The following is a 20802-nucleotide window of genomic DNA, read 5'->3' on the forward strand; positions in this document are numbered from 1 at the left end:
TTTAAATAAAAATGTCCGCCGCTTTTTTCCGGCTTTTAGAAAAGCCGGAAAAGAGCGTCTACACTGGCCCCGATCCTCCGGAAAAAGCGCCCTTTTCCGGAGGATCTTATTTCCTACTTAAGCCGGAAAAGAGCGCCTACACTGGCCCCGATCCTCCGGAAAAAGCGCCCTTTTCCGGAGGATCTTATTCCTACTTCAAAGTAGGAAATAAGATCCTCCGGAAAAGGGCGCTTTTTCCGGAGGATCGGGGCCAGTGTAGACGCTCTTTTCCGGCTTTTCTAAAAGCCGGAAAAAAGCGGCGGACATTTTTATTTAAATGCCACGGGGGATATTTAAATCCCCCGCGGATTTCCCTATTACGATCTCTGAAATTACCATGCCCCTTTCGGAAAAGGGGCCAGTGTAGACGTAGCCCTAGTGTACAGGGCACCGTGAAGCCCTATCATAAACAGTTATCTGTACTGTGCTACTGTGCCAAATTCCACTCCCAGTTACACCCCAATGTAAATCTAGAATTACTCCACTGGTTTCCAAAGGGCCTCTTTATATGTCTTAACTGATAGCAATATTTGGGTCCATATATTTCACTTGGGCAATACGAGAATACCATAGCATGCTAATAAAACTTATGGAGTTGAAATGTATTGAAATTTGTCTTCCCTTTACTGAACATCTAAGAAACAAAGGAATTTCCCACTTTTCAGGATAACTGGAATTTTGTTATTCTAATCATCCAAATAACTTAGTTTCTAGAGATGTCTTTTTAGATCACACCCACACACCCCTAATCTGATGGAGGTTTGGTTTTTTGAACTGCAGTTAATACAGAACTGTAAAATGTTGGTTATATGTTCTTACCTGTCTCGACTGGGTAAATAGCAGCACTCTATGACCTTGCTTGTGCCATATTTTCAGCAAGGACTCTACCACTATCATTTTTCCAGAACGTTTCCAGTATCCAAAATTATCTGCTTCTTCTAACTCATCATCTGGCACACCTTTCAAAAGCTTGGGACCACCAGAAAAGAGGTCAGGGTGGTTGCATATTTTTCTCAAGGCTACAAGTCCAGAGAAAATCTACAGAATAAAAGAGAGAAGTGTCTTTTTCTTGCACATTTTTCACTCTACCATGGGTTACATTTAAGAGAGACTACTGGACCAAACTAATAATCACTGAGCAGATGAATACTGTTGCTTTGCATTTTTACACCGACAGACTTTTAATCCCATTTCAGTAAATGGCATTACACATCTTATTTAATACAGTGGCCAATGACATACTGTGTTATTTGAGAACCCATTTTGGTGATAATGTTACAAAAATTCTAAAACAATTTCTGCATTCATGTAATTCATAATTAGCTGTAGCTGCACATTACACAGTATTCCAATAAAGAAATTAAAAATATGTCACCTGCTAAAGGCTGCTATACATGCAGCTGGGCTTGTAAATCAAATACAGATTATTTCCGTGCTTCTGTGCACAGGCTGAATCCTAACTGATTTGTTTATACTAATTGACCTAAGAATGAAAAAAAAAAACCTCAGGGAGAAAAGTTAAACTTATTATTGAATTGGTTCATTTTTCTTTAATCATACAATGAATTTCTCTCCCCTGAAAGTTGGTGCAAAGTCCTAAGTAATGTTTTCATTAAAAAAAAAAAAAAACTCACAATTTTCCTAGCTTCAGGAGAAAAAGTAGACAGAATATTGAAAATCTGTTTGAGGTAAAGATGTACAAATGCTAAGAGATAATATGAAGATGTGGAGAAAGTTTTCCATGTTGGCAACTACAACTACTAGAACTCAGAGTTGGGTTGACTCAAGATGTTTGAAGAAAACATGGGTGAAGTGCTGTTAATGACCGCTGTTTACATCACTGCATTAGACCGATTCTTTTCAATTATTCATTAGACATTTTAAATACCATATGTATAATCCCTTCTCTCCATGCTGAAAAAACTGTAGTTGCAAAAAAACAAGTGCCCCAGCACGGTACTGTTGAGTGAGTCAGAACACCAAATCAATCTTTTAGAGGCCTAAAGAAGTGTCAAACAATATGTGCAAACCTTTAGAGATTTAGGTTCTAGATAAATATTAAGATATGATGCAGATAAAAACCCACTTATGAACATTTCAGTTATATGCATTCTTCTGTCTACTACTCAGAATAACAAAAGCTGAAATTTGAAATAGCTCCCTCCGAAAGAAGGCAATAAGTCAGAAGGAGCACAAGGTCTAATTATAGCTAGGAGAAATTTTTCAGAATAAATAGTTTATTTGTGGAAAAATACAGTTTCAGGTTAACAAACTATTAATGAATGTGTGTCACACTTGTCAAATGCTTTCAGCTAAGTTAAAAAAGTCTAAATGTCTCAGTAATGTCAAATCAAAATGTTGTTTCTACCTAAAAAAATGTCATTTTCATTTCATGCATTTTGACAAAAGTAGTAAAAAGATTCACAAAAAAGCCAGAAGAGGTAGAGATGGTGGGTTTCCTCTCTTATAAAAAAAGGCTTTTGATTTTTGGTTTTAATTGACAAACATGGATAGAACACATCTCTGCTACAACCAAAAACAAACAAAAAGGTGTTTGGTTAAATAATACACCAAAAAAAATCAGGATTAGTTAATTGTTCCTACAGGCTTGTCTACACTAAGCAGTAAGGCAGACCGTGGGGGTGTGATTTCTAAAGTGCATTAACATGTTATGCTTTAATTAGTCCAAGTAGAAATCTCCAATTCCCCATTTTTTGGACAGCTACAGAAAATGCAAAAACTGTTAAAAATAAACCTGTACAAATTTACCCCCCCCCTCCAAAAAAAACAAAACAAAAGCCCTACACCTATGCGCTTTAGCCTACAGGTTAGTGCATTCACCTTGGATGATGGAGATGCGGATTCAACTTTGCCATCTGCCAGATGTAGAGAAGGGATTTGGACTCAGATCTTCCTCAGTAGAGGAGAAAGCCCTAGCTACTAGACTATAGTATATTCCGGTGTGAGGTTCTCAAATCTCTCCTCTTAAACTGTTTCACATTTTATAAAATAATTCAAGTCTTACTACACCAGAGATCTGAACCTGGATTGTCAACATCCTAAGTAAATGCACAAACTCCCAGGCTGTAGAGGGTGACACACACACTCTCATTCACTGGCCCAATATCAGTCCATTGTCATTCATGGTGGATAGTCATACATTACAAAAATGACGTATGATGATGAAGTATAATCTACGTGCCAAGGTGCACCCTCAGCAGAAACAAACACCTAGCTGTAGGTGTTCTGCTGATCAGCTGGGCTGCATCTGAATCTCTCCTGAGTGGCCACACAAGCACCCAGCTTACAGGAAAATCTGGTCAGAAGCTGAAAGCCAAAATCAAGACTTCAGGGCATGCACTAAGGCAAAAACTACCAAGTGAAGAAGTCCTTTTGCTTATGACTGCTTGTTGGGTGGAGAATGAAGCGCCTAGTGATTTTTAGAAACCATAACCCACTGCCCTGGCCAGCATGCCCTCTTTCAGTAAAACTAGTTCTAATATCCAATTGTGTGCGCATACTATTGTTCAACACATAGGGTACGTCTAGACTGCATCCCTCTGTCGGCAGAGGGATGCAGATTAGGCAGGTCGACATTGAGAATGAAGCGGGGATTTAAATAGCCCGTGCTTAATTTACATAAAAATGGCCACCGTTTTTGCCGACTCAGCACTTTGTTGACAAAAAGAAGCAGTCTAGAGGGGGAATCTGTCAAGAAAGAAAGCCTTTTTCGACAGATCCCTGATGCCTCCAAGGAGGGATGCAGTCTAGCCATACTCATAATGTCTCTCTCAGTCTCTCCATTACTAGCCTATGTAAAGGGTTCTGGGATATTTTGAGTATCGAGATGCTATGGAAAACCAAAATTCCATTCTATTCTCTCACTGCCTAAGTAATTTTAAGAAAAATGAGCAAATGACCACACAAATGGAACTAAGAAAATTACATATTTCTCTCTAAGACCCTGCTTAGATTCCAGCTAGAAAAATGCTGAAAGGCAGTCAGCACTTTTTTCCAGATATCTACCTTTAAACTCTTACACGTCATCATCTACCTTAATTAATGCCAACCTGCATTTCTCCATTGAGAATCTGGTAAACTTCTTTGGAGTCAATGAAGTTTTGGTAGACCTGACGTTGTTCATCTGTCAAACGGCAAAACAGAACCTACAAAATAAATATTGTGCACTTAACCGGTTACCATTCAACTTCCTGAAATATGAAATGTACATAAAACAAAAGAAGAATAAAGCTTCACGGAAGAACTCTTAATCCATCAAAAGTGCAAAATTAAGAAAAAGAGCCCATCAGAAGTAAAAAAATTTAGCAAATGGTACAGTAGTTGTCGGAGGCAAATGCTATAGTTAGAGATGAGTTTCAGCATCCATTCTGTGCCCTTTATTTTCTCCATCTGCATTTATTTATGCAAGCTTCACTTTCCTATTTCCTGACTTCATTGCTTAACTGTGCAATTTTAACATTCCCTTAATGCAAGAGCTTTTTAAAGTGGAATTTATAGAATACTAAGTATTGGAAGCACTTTGTACAATGTATCTGATATATCCCTTAAAACCTGCAATCCCCCTATGACCTCATGGGTAAACAATAGTTTAGCACATGTAATCTGTTCTGTCATTAATCTTCAAACGTGACCATATAATGATTTTTCAAATACTCTGATGGGCTAAAATGGACCAAATCACTCACTCACATCCTGCAAGGGAACAAACATTATGCCATAAGTCAAACTCATGTACAGCTCTGTAACTGACAAGAAAAATCATTTGATTTTAATTCACTTTGCAATGTGTTCTTCAGGAGGAAATAGCCTACTTTTTAAAAGTATATTGAACCCCTGCTCCAGAGAGTGACTGAACAGAGAGCGTGAGACTTCACAGCAGACCGGATGATCTTCCCAGTTTCCCAACAGAGTGGACAGTGAGTTATCACTATCATTATTACATATCTGAGATGCCTAATGGTGAGAGAAACAGAAGGGAAGACCAAAGAGCAGTTGCAAGGGAAGCAAGGGAAGAAGAAAGAAAAAGGGGTGTGGTAGAGAAACAAAGGTAGGGAAGCAAACCTAACCCATACTAGAAACAGTGGCTCCTGAGAGTCACAGATGTTTGTTGCTTTCTTTAAAAACAAAGCAAAAAAACAAAAACAATTCTTACATTAATTCAAGAATGGCAGAAGGAATTTAGCTCAAGGACATAAGAACATAAGAGTGGCCAGACTGGGTCAGACCAATGGTCCATCCAGCCTAGTATCCTGTCTTCCGACAGTGGCCAATACCAGATGCCCCAGAAGGAGGGGACACAACAGGAAATCCTCACGAGATCCCTTTCCTGTCACCAACCTTCGGAGAAACAGAGGCTAAGGACACCATTTCTACCCATCTTGGCTAATAGCCATTGATGGATCTAACCTCCATGAATCTATCTAGCTCTTTTTTGAATGCTGTTAAAGTCCTAGCCTTCACCACATCCTCTGGCAAGATTGACTGTGCGCTGAGTGAAGAAAAACTTCCTTCTGTTTGTTCTAAACCTTTCCAAAACCATTCACCTTCAGTCACTGAACAAGCATGGAAAATTTCAGCCCCAAAAGGGAACACTTTGGAAGATTATTGGCACTTGGCAATCTGAAATACTACGGTCACACTACATAGTTCCCTGGTAAGAATTTGTCAGCCAAATGAACCTCATAACAATAGGAACAACATTTTTTATGACCTCTTTGAAAATGAACATACCACAAGAGGTATCCTACGGGCACTGTTCTTAGCATGCATACGTTTGGCCAATTGGGGCTACCACTGATCACACACCAGGAGCCCAAGGGCTGAAACCAATATACATAGAATAGACTAGAAAATAGAATGCACCTTACATGCCCTTTGCTTTAACATGGATACATAGCTGTGTGGAGAATAGAAGTTCAAGATGAAGGATTGCATGCTGGATCATAGAGGCTGCAATCTGTAGGATTTGTGGGGCTACAATTCCTTATTTAAGATGAAAACAGATTCTTTCCTCATTACAGAATTCCATCAGACTTTTGTGCCCAGATGATATGGGAATCAGATGATTTATAAATACCTACAAAATAAAATACCTCAGTAGCTATTCAAGCATTTAAACACACTGACTTCCCCAGCTCCTAAGCCTTATGCCATTACTGAGAACTTAAAATGTGTTGATTTACCTTCTCTATACTCTTTTTCCACATGGACTCTCAACAAGTTTTGCTATGAACTTCACGAGGCAAAGGATCAAACACTACACACACACACACACACACACACACATATATATGTATTAAACAAACCTGTTCATTTTTATCTGGCAGTGACAAGCTCATTTTCACATCAGCTTTCATTCTACGCAGCAAGTAGGGGTTTATGGTATCCCGTAAAACACATGCACACTTGTAGGCAGTTTTTACCTTTAGAAGAGAAGGGAAAGGGGACAGCATTTAAGATCATTCAATGTAGAAGAGTTGTTTTTATTTAAATAAGATTCATTAAATAAAAGGTAGAAAATAATAATATGTCTATGCCATCTAGTTTTTAAAAATTTTCCTACTCTTAATGGATAGCTGAAGTTACAATAATTTTTTTATTATCCAATATTAATTTGTAATGAATTCATGTTATCCAACAATAATATGTAATAAATGGATTCTCCCATATCAGGTACCCTCATTTATTTTGGCTTAAATTGGTGGAATTTATTCAACTGAAAGGAGACCAGAAATTATAGATGTATTGTCTAGAAAGAAGCACTTCCCCGCAGGCAAGTCACTTTTATCAATGAATCCGTGTGTGCAATTTTGCATACAACCAAAAGCCACACACAGAACTGCTCATATACAGACTGAAGATCAAAACGAAGCCTGCAGCAATGGGGTGCCGGACAATAAGTGAAGATTAGTGCCCACTTGAGACTATTAAAAAAAAAATCGGCATAAGAAAACCCCTATGATCACAGAAACTAAAGGTCATTCTGGCCTTAAATGGAGCATATGGTTCTGTAATGGGTAATGGATGTGTGAGATGGGTATTAACTGTACATAATGGCTAAAAATACCCTCAATTCTCTTAAAGCAAAACAAAGAATATAATAAATTATTGATATGTAAAAATCAAAATGGCCATTCAATTTAGTAAATTACCAAGCCTCAGACAAGGGAAGCACTTAAACTCGGAACGAAGATAAAATTGTAGAAAAACGTGTGCATAAAATATTAAGAGAAATGTTACAGTGGAAATAATTTATATTCTAACCATTTATATAGAACTTTTAATCTTCAGATTACTTTACAAACCAATTAATCTAAAAACTAATTTAATAAATGCAATGCAGGTAAATGTTTACAAAGTCACCTAAATAAAATACTTGCAATATTTAGAACTGCAACAATTGTGAAGATTAACAGATATGCTTTTTTAAAAGAATAGTCTTAGGCAATTTGGGCTTCAAAATTAGATTTGGTTTTAAAATACTTTCATAGAACCTGCTCTTAATAGCATGGGAATAGTATGCTTTTAAATGAAAACTGTTTTCACTAGTGATTTAAACATTTCTCTACAAATATTACTAGAGAGGTAGTCGTGTTAGTCTGATCTTGCTAAAACAAGAGGAAAAACTATGTAGCACTTTAAAGACTAACAAGATGGTTATCAACAAGCTCATCACCTATTAAACCATCTTGATAGTCTTTAAAGTGCTACAGTTTTTCCTTCTGTTTCTACAAATATTACAGCATTTTGCTGATGTTTGAAATCCACACAGTGAAACAAAATCAAAGTGAAAATTGTGTGTGCGTGTGTGTAAATAAAAATAAAAGGTTTCTAAATGTGCATGTAATAAACATTTTCAGTGAGTTTTGAAACGATACAGTAAACTTTTCCTACAAATTAATGACCATCATTTAGATAAATAGGTTGCTGTTATCTTTACCTGCACGGGAGAGGCATTGGAATATCCTCCCATGGTTATTGGCACAGAGAATTGCTCCATGAAAACAGGCAGGGTTCCCAGTTTCCCTGGGAATACAAAGTCAAACAGGGACCAGAGCTCCTTTAGGTTATTTTGCATAGGGGAGCCAGACAAGATGATTCGATGGGGAGTGCGGAACTATTAATATAAAACAAAACAACTTAGAAGGAAGACATTTTCATGAGTTGGCTTTAACCCAATATCACATCAATGAGTTGTCACATTTTAAAATATATAGCACATTTCCCCTGAAATAAATATAAGCTTCTTGTGAAATGCTATCTACAAAACTGATAGCTCAAACAGGACTTAGCATTCATATTCCATAAAATAAAATTAATCTGTTTCAGATGCATGTTTTAAATCTATATTTAACACTAATTTATAGCCAATTCTAATAAAACCTTGAATTTATCCTACCATAACATTATTGGTTTTTAGTAACTGTCATAAACAGTTTTTAAAACACCAAATAAATTAGGCATCTAAGCAAGATTTTTAAAAAAAGTTTCATGACGAATGCATTTATTCTTTGCTAGGATTTAAATCTATGATGTTATGATTCAGCAATCCATAGTTCCTATCAGATTCTGAGCTTATTTTTTCAAATGGTTTATTTAATTCTTCAAAAACATTTACGAATGAAGGTATTTGGTTTGTTTTATGGTACCATACCTGTTTGCATGCAAGTGTAATTGCAGCATTAGGATTCCGGATTTTATGACCTTCATCTAAAATCACATAATGCCAGTCATAGTTGTTGATATGGTCCTGCATCAATCGAATGTATGAATAGGAGGTGATTAGAATGCCATGGCACGTTGCAATTTCACGAATTAGTTTCACCTGTAAACAGAATGATTTGTTGCCAATTATTTAACATTAAAATGTCAAATGAAGACCAACTGAACTGCTTATTTGTGATCCTGGTTGCGTTAAAAAAGTATTTGAAAAAAGTTTTGTATGTTAATAAAATAAGTATGGCCAAGACCAGTGCTCTCTCATCACAAAAGGGCTAACAAATACATAAAAAGGAACAAATTCTGTTCAGATACAATGATGCAAATCCCAAATAATTCCTATTACTTGAAATTGAATTACTCAGCATTAGCATGTGTAATTGATCAGAATTTGGTGCTATGTCCTTTCTGAAGAAATACTACTATCTCTTAAATGAACATTTGAGACCCATTTAGAACCTGGCATTAAGTTTTGCCCGCATAATTAATTTCTTCTAGCCCTCCTCTCTATTCCTCAACCTTAACTTTGGCATGGCAAGTAAGATGCAATAATACAAAAAAAGAAAACCAAGCTAATGAAGAATTACATTTGAACGTCAACAAAGTCTTTCCATTTGGCTAAAGCCCCCCCCCTCCCACCCCTAAAGAATTCTGAAGAAATCATGGGACTAACATGACATTTGAAAACAATCACACTCTACATTCTGCTTCCTTGTGACATCCCTTTCCCCTACCATGTGTATCTTATCTATTTAAATTATAAGCTCTTTGCAGCAGGGACCATCTAGCTTATCTTTCTTGGCCACTTCTATAAACTTCCATGTTTATAGTATCTAAGAACCTACATATTTTAATGCATTTATCTTCACATCATATCCATGAGGTAAGGTAGTGCTACTATTCCCTTTTTACAGATAAAGATCTAAAGCGCAAGGAAATTACTGGCTTGCCCAACCTGACCGAGAACACAACAGCAGCCATACTGGATCAGACCAAACGTCAATCTAGCCCAGTATCATGTCTTCCTACAGCGATCAATGCCAGATTCTTCAGAAGGAATGGACAGAACAGCCCTGACAAACAGAGGTTAGGGTCATCATCCTGGCTAATAGCCACTGACGGACCTATCCTTCATGAATGTATCTAGTTCTTTTTTGAACCCCATTAAAGCCTTCAGCTTCACAGAATCCTCTGGCAAGGAGTTCCACAGGTTGATTTCATTTGGTGAACCCAAGTTCTTGTGTTATGAGAAGGAGCAAATAACTTTTCCTTATATTCATGATTTTATAACCCTCAATCATCTCCCCCTCCTTAGTCCTTTCTTTTCTAAATTGAAAAGTCCCAGTGTAATCAATCTGTCCTTCTATGGCAACTGTTCCATCCCCCAAATAATTATTTGTTGACCTTTTCTGAATCTTTTCCAATTCTAATACAGTAAAACTCCATTGGTCCGGCATCCAATGCTCCAGCACTCCTGATGGTCCGGCACCATCGGGAACTCGGAAGTGCTCCGGGCAGCCAGATAATTGGAGCTGCTCTGTGCCCACCTTCCCCGAATCAGCCGCTGCTGAAACTGACCAGCAGCTGAATCGGGGAAGCCGGGGGCAGAGCAGCTGAGGTGCTGCCGGGTTGGTCCCGTAGCGCTGCCCCTCGGGGCTGCAGGACCAACTTGGCAGCACCCCAGCTGCTCTGCCGCAGGCGTCCCCGATTCAGCTGCTGCTGAAACTGATCATCCCACCCTCACCCCAGACTCCTCATAGTCCCCCCCTTCCGATAGTCTGGCATATTTTATAATCCGGCACCCCCCTGGGCCCTAAAGGTGCCGGATTATCAGAAGTTTACTGTATATCTTTTTTGAGACGAGGCAACCACATCTGCACACAGTATTTATCCCATAACATCTTATTTTGCTTAAGAGCCTTTGGTGAGGGACCTTGTCAAAGGCTTTCTGGAAATCTAAGTACACTATATTTGCTAGATCCTTTTTGTCCACATGCTTGTTGATTATTTGACAATTCTGTTTTTTACTATAGTTTCACCCAGTTTGTCAGGTGCTGAAGTTTGACATACTAGCCTGTAATTGCCAGGATCACCTGCGGAGCTCTTTTAAAGAATTGGTTAGGTACAGAAGATGATTTAAAGGACAGGTTACAAACCACAGTTAGTAGTTCCGCAATTTCACATTAGAGTTCTTTCAGAACTCTTGGGTGAATGTCATCTGGTCCTGGTGACTGTTTGTCAATTTGTTCCAAAACCTCCTCTAACGAGAGCTCAATGTAGGACAGTTCCTTAGATTTGTCACCTAAAAAGAATGGCTCAGGTTTAAGAATCTCCCTCACATCTTCAGCTGTGAAGACTGAGGCAAATAATTTATTTAAATTCTTCCCAATTACCTTATCATCCTTCAGTACTCCTTTAGCATCTCTGGATATATTTTATTTTTAAAAGACCTGCTGCATTCCTCCCTAATGATGCCGATGAACATCTGATAAACCACCAATCACTTTCTATGAAAAAATAATTTTATAACTGATTGTTGTATGGTTGAAGACATTAAAAAAACTCTACAATCTCTTCCACTTCAACCTATCTTAGATTTTCCACTCTTTGAATGTTACCTACTAAAACCAGTGTAGCATATGCAATTGTTAAACCAGAAGTAGAAATTATCTTATATATTGCCATGATATGAACTCTTATAACATTCTGTACTACAAAAAGAGCAGTATTTTTAGGTAGAAATGAACACAAACTTAACTTCACCTGATTCATTCCTAGTATTCTCTAACTGTGTGTTTCAGATTCTCAGTAATGGCCTATCGCAGAATATTGTAGACATCTCTATCCAAACACTTAAGACAAATAATCTCGGGCGATTTCAAATTAAAAGCTTGTAAAATATGTAACCTCTCCTAGTTTTTGCAATTAATAGGGTATGTCTGCAATTAGCCTGACTTACAGAATGCTACACTGTTGTCATTAAAAGATGTTTTGTGAAAGACTGCTGTTATTATGGAGGCTCAGGAGACCAATCCCTCCTAGAGGGCAAACAGTGGACTGGTAGAAAAACAACAGCCATAAATCACACTGTCAGATAGCAGAGAGAACAGGAGTGAAACACAGGCACATGAAGGCCATTCACTGTAAACACAGCACAGCAGATTCCTAGTCAGGATTTACTGAACCTGTAATTAATTAAAATTTCCTTCAAGCTAAACCTTTAATAAACAAGGATTTGTGCTGACAAAGGAAAAACACAACAAATACAATTTTAACAATGCATACTACAACATTTATTACCTATCATTTCAATGTATCTAGTGGATACTTAAGGGTGTATGGAGTAAGTTACAGCTATTAAAATAAATTAAAAGAAAGAGGGTTTTCATAGATTTCAGTGTTAAACATTCATGTATCCTGTTCTGGTGCTGTAGCATTTCAGAATTCATGTTACTTTATCAGATGGCATATCTGTAATCTTCAGATTGCAATCTGCTCACAATACTCTTTATTTTGCTTAAATTAAGATGTACTTAATAGCAATGTTTGCTTTACTGGGATGTCTCAGGGAACCAATTTAGCCTAATGATAGTGCAAGGCAATGACTGCTACTTAACTGGGACAGCATTAGAATAAGTTTTGCTTAATGGGGACAAATTCATCTATTGCCTAAGGGTTAAGTGGTGGTTAATTAGGTTTGAAATTCTGAGTTCTGGTATTAAAAGAGATGGTGTCACAGATTACAAGAAATAATGACAAAATTAGAACTTTTTTTTAAGGGCTTGCATTTTTATTTAAAACAGCATTTGCTGCCTTCAGTCTCGAAACAAGAATCTTTTCTCCTACATCAGGGTGACTGACAGATTGTCTAGGACCGCCCAATTAAGAGGAGTCTCGTGTCCAAAATAGGACCACGTTTCGACAAACAGCAATCAGTGGTTTTTTAGCCAGATCTTCTTTCTGATGATGAACACAAGAAAAATGCCTCTCACTAAGCATGTTCTCTTCCTGCTAGGTACGTGAATGAAAAGAAGTCTGAACATATCTTCACAAAGCAGACCATGATCAAGCTGTGTCACTATTGCAATTCACAGAGAGAGCTTATTATATATTTAATGGGACACTAGTTGCTGGCAGGGATGTAAGTGACTAATCCCAGTAAATACTGAGCATGAGGGGGAAAGGTCATTATTTTTTGAAGTGAATCTTTTGAGAGTGAAACCATATCGCAGTTAACCATTTCTATGTATTGGGTCCTTTTCCTTTGCACTAGTGCCTTTGGCTTGTTTTCTGAAGGAATGTTTATTTATCAATAGAGAAAAAACTGCCTATAGATACATTAAAAAGAGACATTAGCAGTGCTTTGATTTCAAAGCCTGGTACTGCATGGTAAATTGTCATGTCAGAATCTGCCTGATGTACACTTATATGTGGGCTATTTTGCTCTTCAGCTGCCTCAATCTAACTAGACATACAAAGATGACTCTGCAACTTTAACAATAGCTTGGGCTTCAACCTGTGCGTGGGTGCTCTAGTTATTCTGAACTGGTCTACACTACAGCTTTGCTTCATAAACGACATAAGGCAGTTTACATCAACCTAATTACATCAGTGTCTGCACCACAGACTTGCTTCTACCAAGGTAAGCGCCCTACTACACCAACATAACTCCACCTCCACAGAGACATAGGGCTTAAGTTGTTGTAGTTAGGAGAATGCAGTTGGCTGTCTTGTCAGTTTCACAGTAGGAAATGTGCTGATCACCACTGCCTCATTGTTTACTTGTAATTCCTCTGTCTATATCCATCTGTTGTCTCTGGTCTTGGACAAAGGCTTTGTCTACACGTCCACGTTCAAATTGCTGCAGCAGCAGTGCTTTAACCCAACTGTGTGGTCATGCAAGAGTGCTGGGAGAGAGCTCTGCCAGTGCTCTAGGCAAACCACCTCCATGAGGAGAGCAGCTAACAGCACTGGGAGCCTGTTCACACTGGCGCTTTACAGCACTGTAACTTGCCTTATGTAGCAGGGGTGTCCACAGTCTTAGTAAGCTATTTGGAGAGCAGGGAGCATCTTTTTTCTATTGAATTTGTATAGCACCTACCTGAATGGGGTGCTGATCCATAACGAAGGCAACAGTAACACAAATAATAATATTTAAAGAGATATCAGCAGAGGGTATTTGAACTGTTATTTAGCTGGTGGGATGGGAAGTTCTGAAGTTGTCAGTGCACCTCCTCTCTCCCTTCTTGTGCAAATTCTGGGTAAGTTAGATAGGTTCATTAATTAATAGTAACACCAAAATAAGTATGCATGATTTAATTTAGGAATATATGCAAGCACATTATTGCGGGCAGTAGATGTTTAGGGCTTGAATGAAGACACACTGAGTTAATTGAGCATCAGGAAGCTACTAGCAGATTTCTCAGTGCGCTGTTCATTTACTGCTGTGTACTGTAATTATATTGATTATTTCACAATACATTTAATCAAATGCAATTAAGCTCCCTACCACCATAATATTACAAGAAATTCAATAAATATTTAAACAGAAATCTGAAAATGGTTTACCGAATTCTGCAAACTCAATTAAGAACCTGAAACAGCAGCCAGAAACAAGTCTAAATTTTCCTCTCATTTCCCTTCCAACAGGTACCAAATACTGAAAAGTTGACCAAATAAATTTTTTTTAAAAAGTCGAACTCTGTGTGTGCTGATGGAACCGATTAGATTGGATCAAGGCTCTTTTAGGACAGGCTATCACAATGGAAGAATTCATCAGTATCAATGTCTGTGCACAAACAGGTTCTTAAATACAGTGATCAGCTGCAGAAAAGAAGGCTAATAATTTCATATACGGTTTCCTAATTATACACAAGGAAGGAAAGAATTACACTATGGCCTTGCACAATGGTGAGGATTTACTTGGGAGTGCCTTACGTCTGTGGGAAAATAGAGAAAAGTGCTTTAATGATCAAGCCTACATGGAACTCAGTGGCAGTTGATGATTCTCAGCACCTTCCTGAATTGAACCTTCAGACTCTAAAGTTTGAAGTAGAATTTTTATTTATGCTCAGCATGTGGGCTCATGTTACACTGCAAAGGTACATAGAGAGGACTGCCTTGATTTGGATAAGGTTGCTAGAAGAGAGCAAAAGGAACATGTGGATTCCTGGAAATTAAACTAAGATCACAAAAGTTTAGGTTAAACTGATGCAAGGACAACTCTTCCTCCATGTGTTCAGAAATTTTTTGCCTCTGGAGGTAGAAGATTCCAACGTGACAAGATTCAAGACAGACGTGTTGAATATTACATGGACCTCACTAATATATTAGGCTGTAAACAGGATTAGATGGCATGCTAAGGAATTCTTGTTCATATGCACATGGTTAAATCAGTCCTCAGATATGGGGTCAAGAAGTGTTCTCAGGGCACACTGGCAAGGGTCTGGGACGGTTTTTAGTATTTTGGAGTACTGTGAACTATGGCATGATGAACAATAAATTCCGAGCGAGAGCAGCAGAATAGCACGGCTTCTAAGGGAACAATGCATTAATGTTAAGACCAATCCACGCTTTTTGGTTACATTACAGTTTAGCCATCACTTTTTGCATGAGTTTCCCAGAGAAACTAGGCAAATCTCTGAGAATGTTTTAAAGGATTAAACACACACACACACACAAGTCTTCAAGAAAAATGGATACACAACTCTATGTATTAAGGTAAGAAGTGCACAAACACTTTTCAAATGTTACCTTTTTGTTGGTGTAAGAGCCAGTTTCATGAAGAACTGCAACTCTAAAAGGAGGCCACCAAGTGTGGAATTCTTTCACCCACTGATGCATCACTGTAGCTGGACACACAATCACCGTTGGGCCCAAACCTTTAAACCTAAAAGAAAGCATTCAGGAAGAAAACATTAATGTGAAATAAATATGCTATTTGATGTGGTCCATTAAAATAACCAACAGACACTAAAAATTCAAATAGAATATGTCATCTAAGGCAATTGATTGGCATTTTCTTTTCTTTTCAAACACATGATAAAAGGGTTTCCGGGTACAGCTACAACAGCTGAACAGTTTATGTATTTATATTGATGAACGAATCCATTAATAGAAAAACTGCAAACAAAATGGTAAAAGGGTACTGTGATAATGCAAATCAGATTTAGGATGCACAATGTATCTTTAAAAGAACTGAAATTACTAACTGCCAACAACTTTAAAAACAAGTAGCCCTGTGGCACCTTAAGCTACATCTACACTGCGGCACTATTTCGGGATGCCTTCGGTATCCCAAAATAGCTATTCTGTGTCTTTTGGGCATGCCTGTTATTTCAAAATATAATGGGCTCATTCCAATGCCCCTGTAAACCTCATTCCACGAGGAATAAGGGGAGTTTCAGAATAGCGTTTTATTCTGAAATAAGTGCTGTGTAGACAGCACCAAATTAACTTGAAATAAGCTACGCAATTTGCATACCTCAAATTGTGTAGCTTATTTTGAGCTCCGATTGCAATGTAGATGCACCCTTAGGGCTTGTCTAGACTATATTCCTCTGTCGAAAGAGAAATGTAAATGAGCCCAATCAAAAGTGCAAATGAAGCGCGGATTTAGCTATCCTGCGTTTCATTTGCATATTCGCGTCCAATCGCTGTTTTGAAAAAGGCTTTTTCGAAAGTGAAACCGCAGTCTAGACGTGGTTCTTTCAAAAAAACCAACCCTTTTTCGAAAGAACTCATACGGGTTTTGAAATTTACAGAGGAAGTCAGACTAAGAGCTGGGATTAGAACTTCTCTGGCTCCCAGCTCTTTTGTTCACGTTTGACCCCCTTCTCTTTCTCTCTCAAAATGAGGAAGCAGTATATACCGCTGAGAACAAATTCCAAGAAAATATAATTGTACTCAGAACTACCCTGCTCTCCAGAAGGAAAATACTTCTCTCCTTCTCCCATTTTCTTCCAGCAAAAGGTCTGCTACTGCTTGTCATCCCACACATGCATGACCATGTGATCCCACCCCTCAGGGCTTGTTTCCTGAGCCCAAAAGCGGCATTCCTCTGTGGTCGGCACCTCCGTGCCTGCCAGGGCAATTACTGCATGGTATAGATATTGTACGTAGCGAGATCAATGCCAGACACCTCTTGCCTTTCCAGTTTACGGAGAACTCCACTGCCACTCGTAATGTATCAGTGAGAGTATGCGGTATATTGGTCAGCAATGTGGGATCCATTACTGCAGAACAAGGAGGCAAAGCACTTAGGAAGCAAACTGCTGAAAGATGGTGTCAAATGCGGATGGAAACACAGGGATTGCTGGGATGAGAAGCAATGCATCAGAGGGCACTGGCGCAAGACCCCGGCTGCACTGCGACCACAACCCCCTCTGCCTCCCTAAACACTTAATAGCAGAGGAGGGAGAGATGCTCTGTCAGAGAGCTGCTCAAAGTGCACTATGCCAAATGCTGATGCAGGTACCACATGTGTGAACATACTATTGCACAAGCATCTGATGTGAACACACAACAGTGATTTCTCTTCAGTGCTCTGAGTGGTGATGTAACTAATACACAGAACTTTGCCAATGCAGACATAGCCGTAGTGTAATTCTCTGACATTTCTACCGCTCTGTCACCAGGAAATCCCCGTCAGCCACGTCTAACCTTTTACCTTGTACTTCAGCAGTTCTTTAAAACCACATGGTGTTTTGCCAGCCAGTGTGAATTAGGGACGTAAGTGACTAATTGCTTCTCCCACCCCCCATTGCTGCCTTTATCAAAGGCAGCAAGTGTGTGTGGGGGAGGGAAGGGGGAGCAGGAGCTGGTGTTGGGGGGAGCTGGCTTAAAAGCTGGTTCCCCAGGACCATTTCAACCAGGGGGCAGAGGAGGCAGAGGGGACCTGGCCCGAGCCAGGACAGCTGATTCCCATCTTGCGTCCAGTCTCAGATGCTGCGCTTCTGCTTTTTAAATGTATTAAAAACAAAAAGAACTAAGAGTATGAGAGATGTGCAACCCGGTTTGCTCAAAAGGTGACTGTTTTAATGTCAAGAGATACTATGTTCTTGTGGGCATTTTCATTCACAACTGATTTGGTTCTTGGGTTAATATACCCACATTCTTTTATTGAAGCCTTTCCCCCACAATACGATATTAATGAGAGAGCTGAGCTATAATCCAATATACCATACTCTTTCATTATGGATCGCAGGATATGAATATTGATGGTTAATTGATTTGAATGTGCTGCTTATTATTAGCACTGGCTGCAGCATTCAAAGAACTCTTACTGAGGCAGGTAGGTTTCCATTTCTAGCCCCAAATTTCAGGGCTGGCTTTCTGTTTCCTTAGGCGCAGGGTGGTTTGCCCTCTTCATTTCTATTTGAAGTTTACAGACGGCTCATCAGTGATCTAATGAAATCCTACCATTTTCTGATTTGCTCAGCCGTCAAATAAGTAAGCTTTATACTACAAGCCAAAGTAGCCATCAGATGCCTAGTTAATATAAAACAGATAACTGCTGAAAATCTTCAGTGCTGTTAGGATGCTACCGACAGCACTGAGAAGGTACTTTGCCTGAAAGCATTCATGTTTAGAGGATTAGCGCTCTCTCAAAATTACCACAGCAGCTAGTTTCTCATGCCTGGTTTCAATCGAGATGGATTGTTTTGGGCATTTAGAGAAAATCCATTCTAGCTACCTGAGGAGGTTGGAGAGGGAGGAAAAAAGGAAAATAATTTATCTGTAAATCTTGTATTCAGAGGGCTGTAATTATAACAGATTCCTAACTCCTGAATCCAGGGGCGACTAGTGGGAAGGACGTAAAAGACGGACCAGGTGGGGAAGGAGAGTTTATCCCTCATATGTGCCCCCCCATATAACTTGTTCCTGCCCCAGCTGGGGGTCCCCCGTGCTCTCCCTGTTCCCTCCCCATGGCATGCTACTTGGCAGGGCTGGGGAGGGGCACTCTGTCCTCCCCTGGGCACTCTCCCAGGCAGCCTCTGGCTACGCTGCCTGCCTGGGATGCTGTCCAGAGCAGCACAGCAACTGCCTGGGAAACAGCAGCCACTACACTGCACTGGGCAGCTTCCCAGGCAGGCAGTGTGGCCAGAACGAGAAGGGGAAAGGCTCTAGCCCTGCCTCTTCCCTTCCAGCTCTGACGCTGGCCTCTTGGCCCCCCTTAGCATTTTTGGGGGGGGGGGGGGGCGTGGCTACGTATACCCTTTTCAGGTGTCGTCCCCCCCCCAGAATTCATCTCCCACTGAATTTCTAAACTTGCAAAGTTACTCACTTTCTTCTCTGCAGTGTGTGCTAACTACTGCCACTAAGGTTGTCTAGGCTCTGAGCAAGAGGTGTGATTCCCATGTCAAGGGACTACAATAGTAGCACAGTAAAACCTAGCCTCCTTGAATACATACTCAGATGGCTAGCCCCTCTTGCCCCCTCAGCTATACTCTATTTAGCATACTGGCTCAACAGAAGTGAGTGAGAGTATATCGTCTCAAGCCGGGAATTACACCACTTCCTCAAAGCGTAGACACAGCATCAGAGCAAAAGTGAAATGTATCACAATACTAAAATGAACCCCAACTCTAGGTAGGCAGGCAAGTGAGGGAGGGCTCTGGTGTAATCGGATACCTTCTGAAGATTAGAATTACTAGTGATTTATTTTTCTCTCCCCAAAGGCACACGCCACCAGTTGCTCTCCCTGGTGGAGAAAAAGAACACCCAGTGATGGGTCTATTAAAGATTAACTTAGTAGCAGTATGTTGGTACCAAGGAGTAACCATAGTCACTGCACAGTTTTCAAGTATGCAAAATGATGCCCATGTACTGCTGAGGTGAAAGCAAAAGATTTGTTTAGTTTTCTAAATAAGAATTAGGATACTTCCAACAGAAACAGAAATTATTAAGCAGGGGAGACATCCTGAAATCACCAGGATGCCTAAGAGAGTAGAGAAATAAACTCTGCAACTATGGAAGCCACACCTAGATTCATGCAAAAAGGCTTACTCAGAGTAGTACAGCCTTGAAAAAATAAGCAGAGAACTCTGTGTAGGAGTTCTGCAAGTCTCCATGATGGGAACAGAGTGGAGGTCGGCTACAGATGTTAAAGTATTCAATATCCATGTGATTAATAGAAGTACGCCTTAGCAGGCCTGCCGAGGAAAAGCACCAAAAAATGCAGCCTGTCAGCTGACCATTAGACATGTTTTTTTGGAGATAGGTTGAGTTAATGCACCTGACTGAAATGAAAGAAAAACCTGGAGGATGTTCTAAGGACCTCAGTACACTCCAGATGAAAGACAAGGGTTCTTTTAAGAAAGAGTTTGTGAAGTCTTGCCAGAATCTGCACAGAAAACAGAGCAGAAATGTATCTGCCTTCAGCAAATGAAAAAGCAGCCAAATATACTCCGATGGGTGGGATCCGTAACCAAGACCGAGAAGGGCAAAGAAGGTTAGCAAGCAGTTTTTTGGCAGATCAATGAAATGATCCACACCTAGGTCTTTTCACACCAGTTCACAAATCTTTTCCAGTTCTAGCTGCCCGTCCAATAGATGCCTCTGGGCAGCTAGAATCACTTGGACACCTGTTCAGAAACAGTAACCTTTGCAATGTCTACCCTGTCCCAGGAGCCATGCTTGTAAGGTCCACGGTATCATAAAGAAGGAATATGTTTGTCTGTTGGTGAATGCTGAGGTCCTCATTCGGATTGGATCAGCAACGGCCAACTAAGAAGTAATTATGTGTGAGTCAGTCACTAACAGGCCAGCGGAAGTAGAGAGGTAGAGGGAGGGTATGCCGGATGACAGACAAAGGAAGACATTTATGGCCACTATGATATAAGTCTCTGCGACTAGTTTCTTATGTAATAAACGAGTAACTTTGTATTCAGAGATGTGCCTGAGATACTTCCGCAGCCTTTTATCCTGGAAGGTGCGTTACCGTAGGCTCAGTCTGTCTGCAATAGTGGTACCTATCCTTATAAAATAAGTGACACATGGGGTGTCATTTAGGGACAGTTCCCA

General features: G+C 39.6%; 1 protein-coding gene across 1 annotated transcript in view; it reads right to left on the reverse strand.

Moving 5' to 3' along the window:
• Positions 1-20802, reverse strand: part of ERCC6 (ERCC excision repair 6, chromatin remodeling factor) — a 65568-nt gene that overhangs the window by 13182 nt on the left and 31584 nt on the right. Inside the window, exons 7-12 of the mRNA XM_075934669.1 lie at positions 15532-15667; positions 8714-8884; positions 8000-8176; positions 6366-6482; positions 4110-4205; positions 859-1077 (exon numbers count right to left, since the gene is read on the reverse strand). Of these exons, the coding sequence (XP_075790784.1) occupies positions 859-1077; positions 4110-4205; positions 6366-6482; positions 8000-8176; positions 8714-8884; positions 15532-15667 (916 nt within the window). The remainder of the gene's footprint in view (positions 1-858; positions 1078-4109; positions 4206-6365; positions 6483-7999; positions 8177-8713; positions 8885-15531; positions 15668-20802) is intronic.

This window comes from Pelodiscus sinensis, chromosome 8 (assembly GCF_049634645.1).
Source record: "Pelodiscus sinensis isolate JC-2024 chromosome 8, ASM4963464v1, whole genome shotgun sequence".
Taxonomy (NCBI): domain Eukaryota; kingdom Metazoa; phylum Chordata; order Testudines; family Trionychidae; genus Pelodiscus; species Pelodiscus sinensis.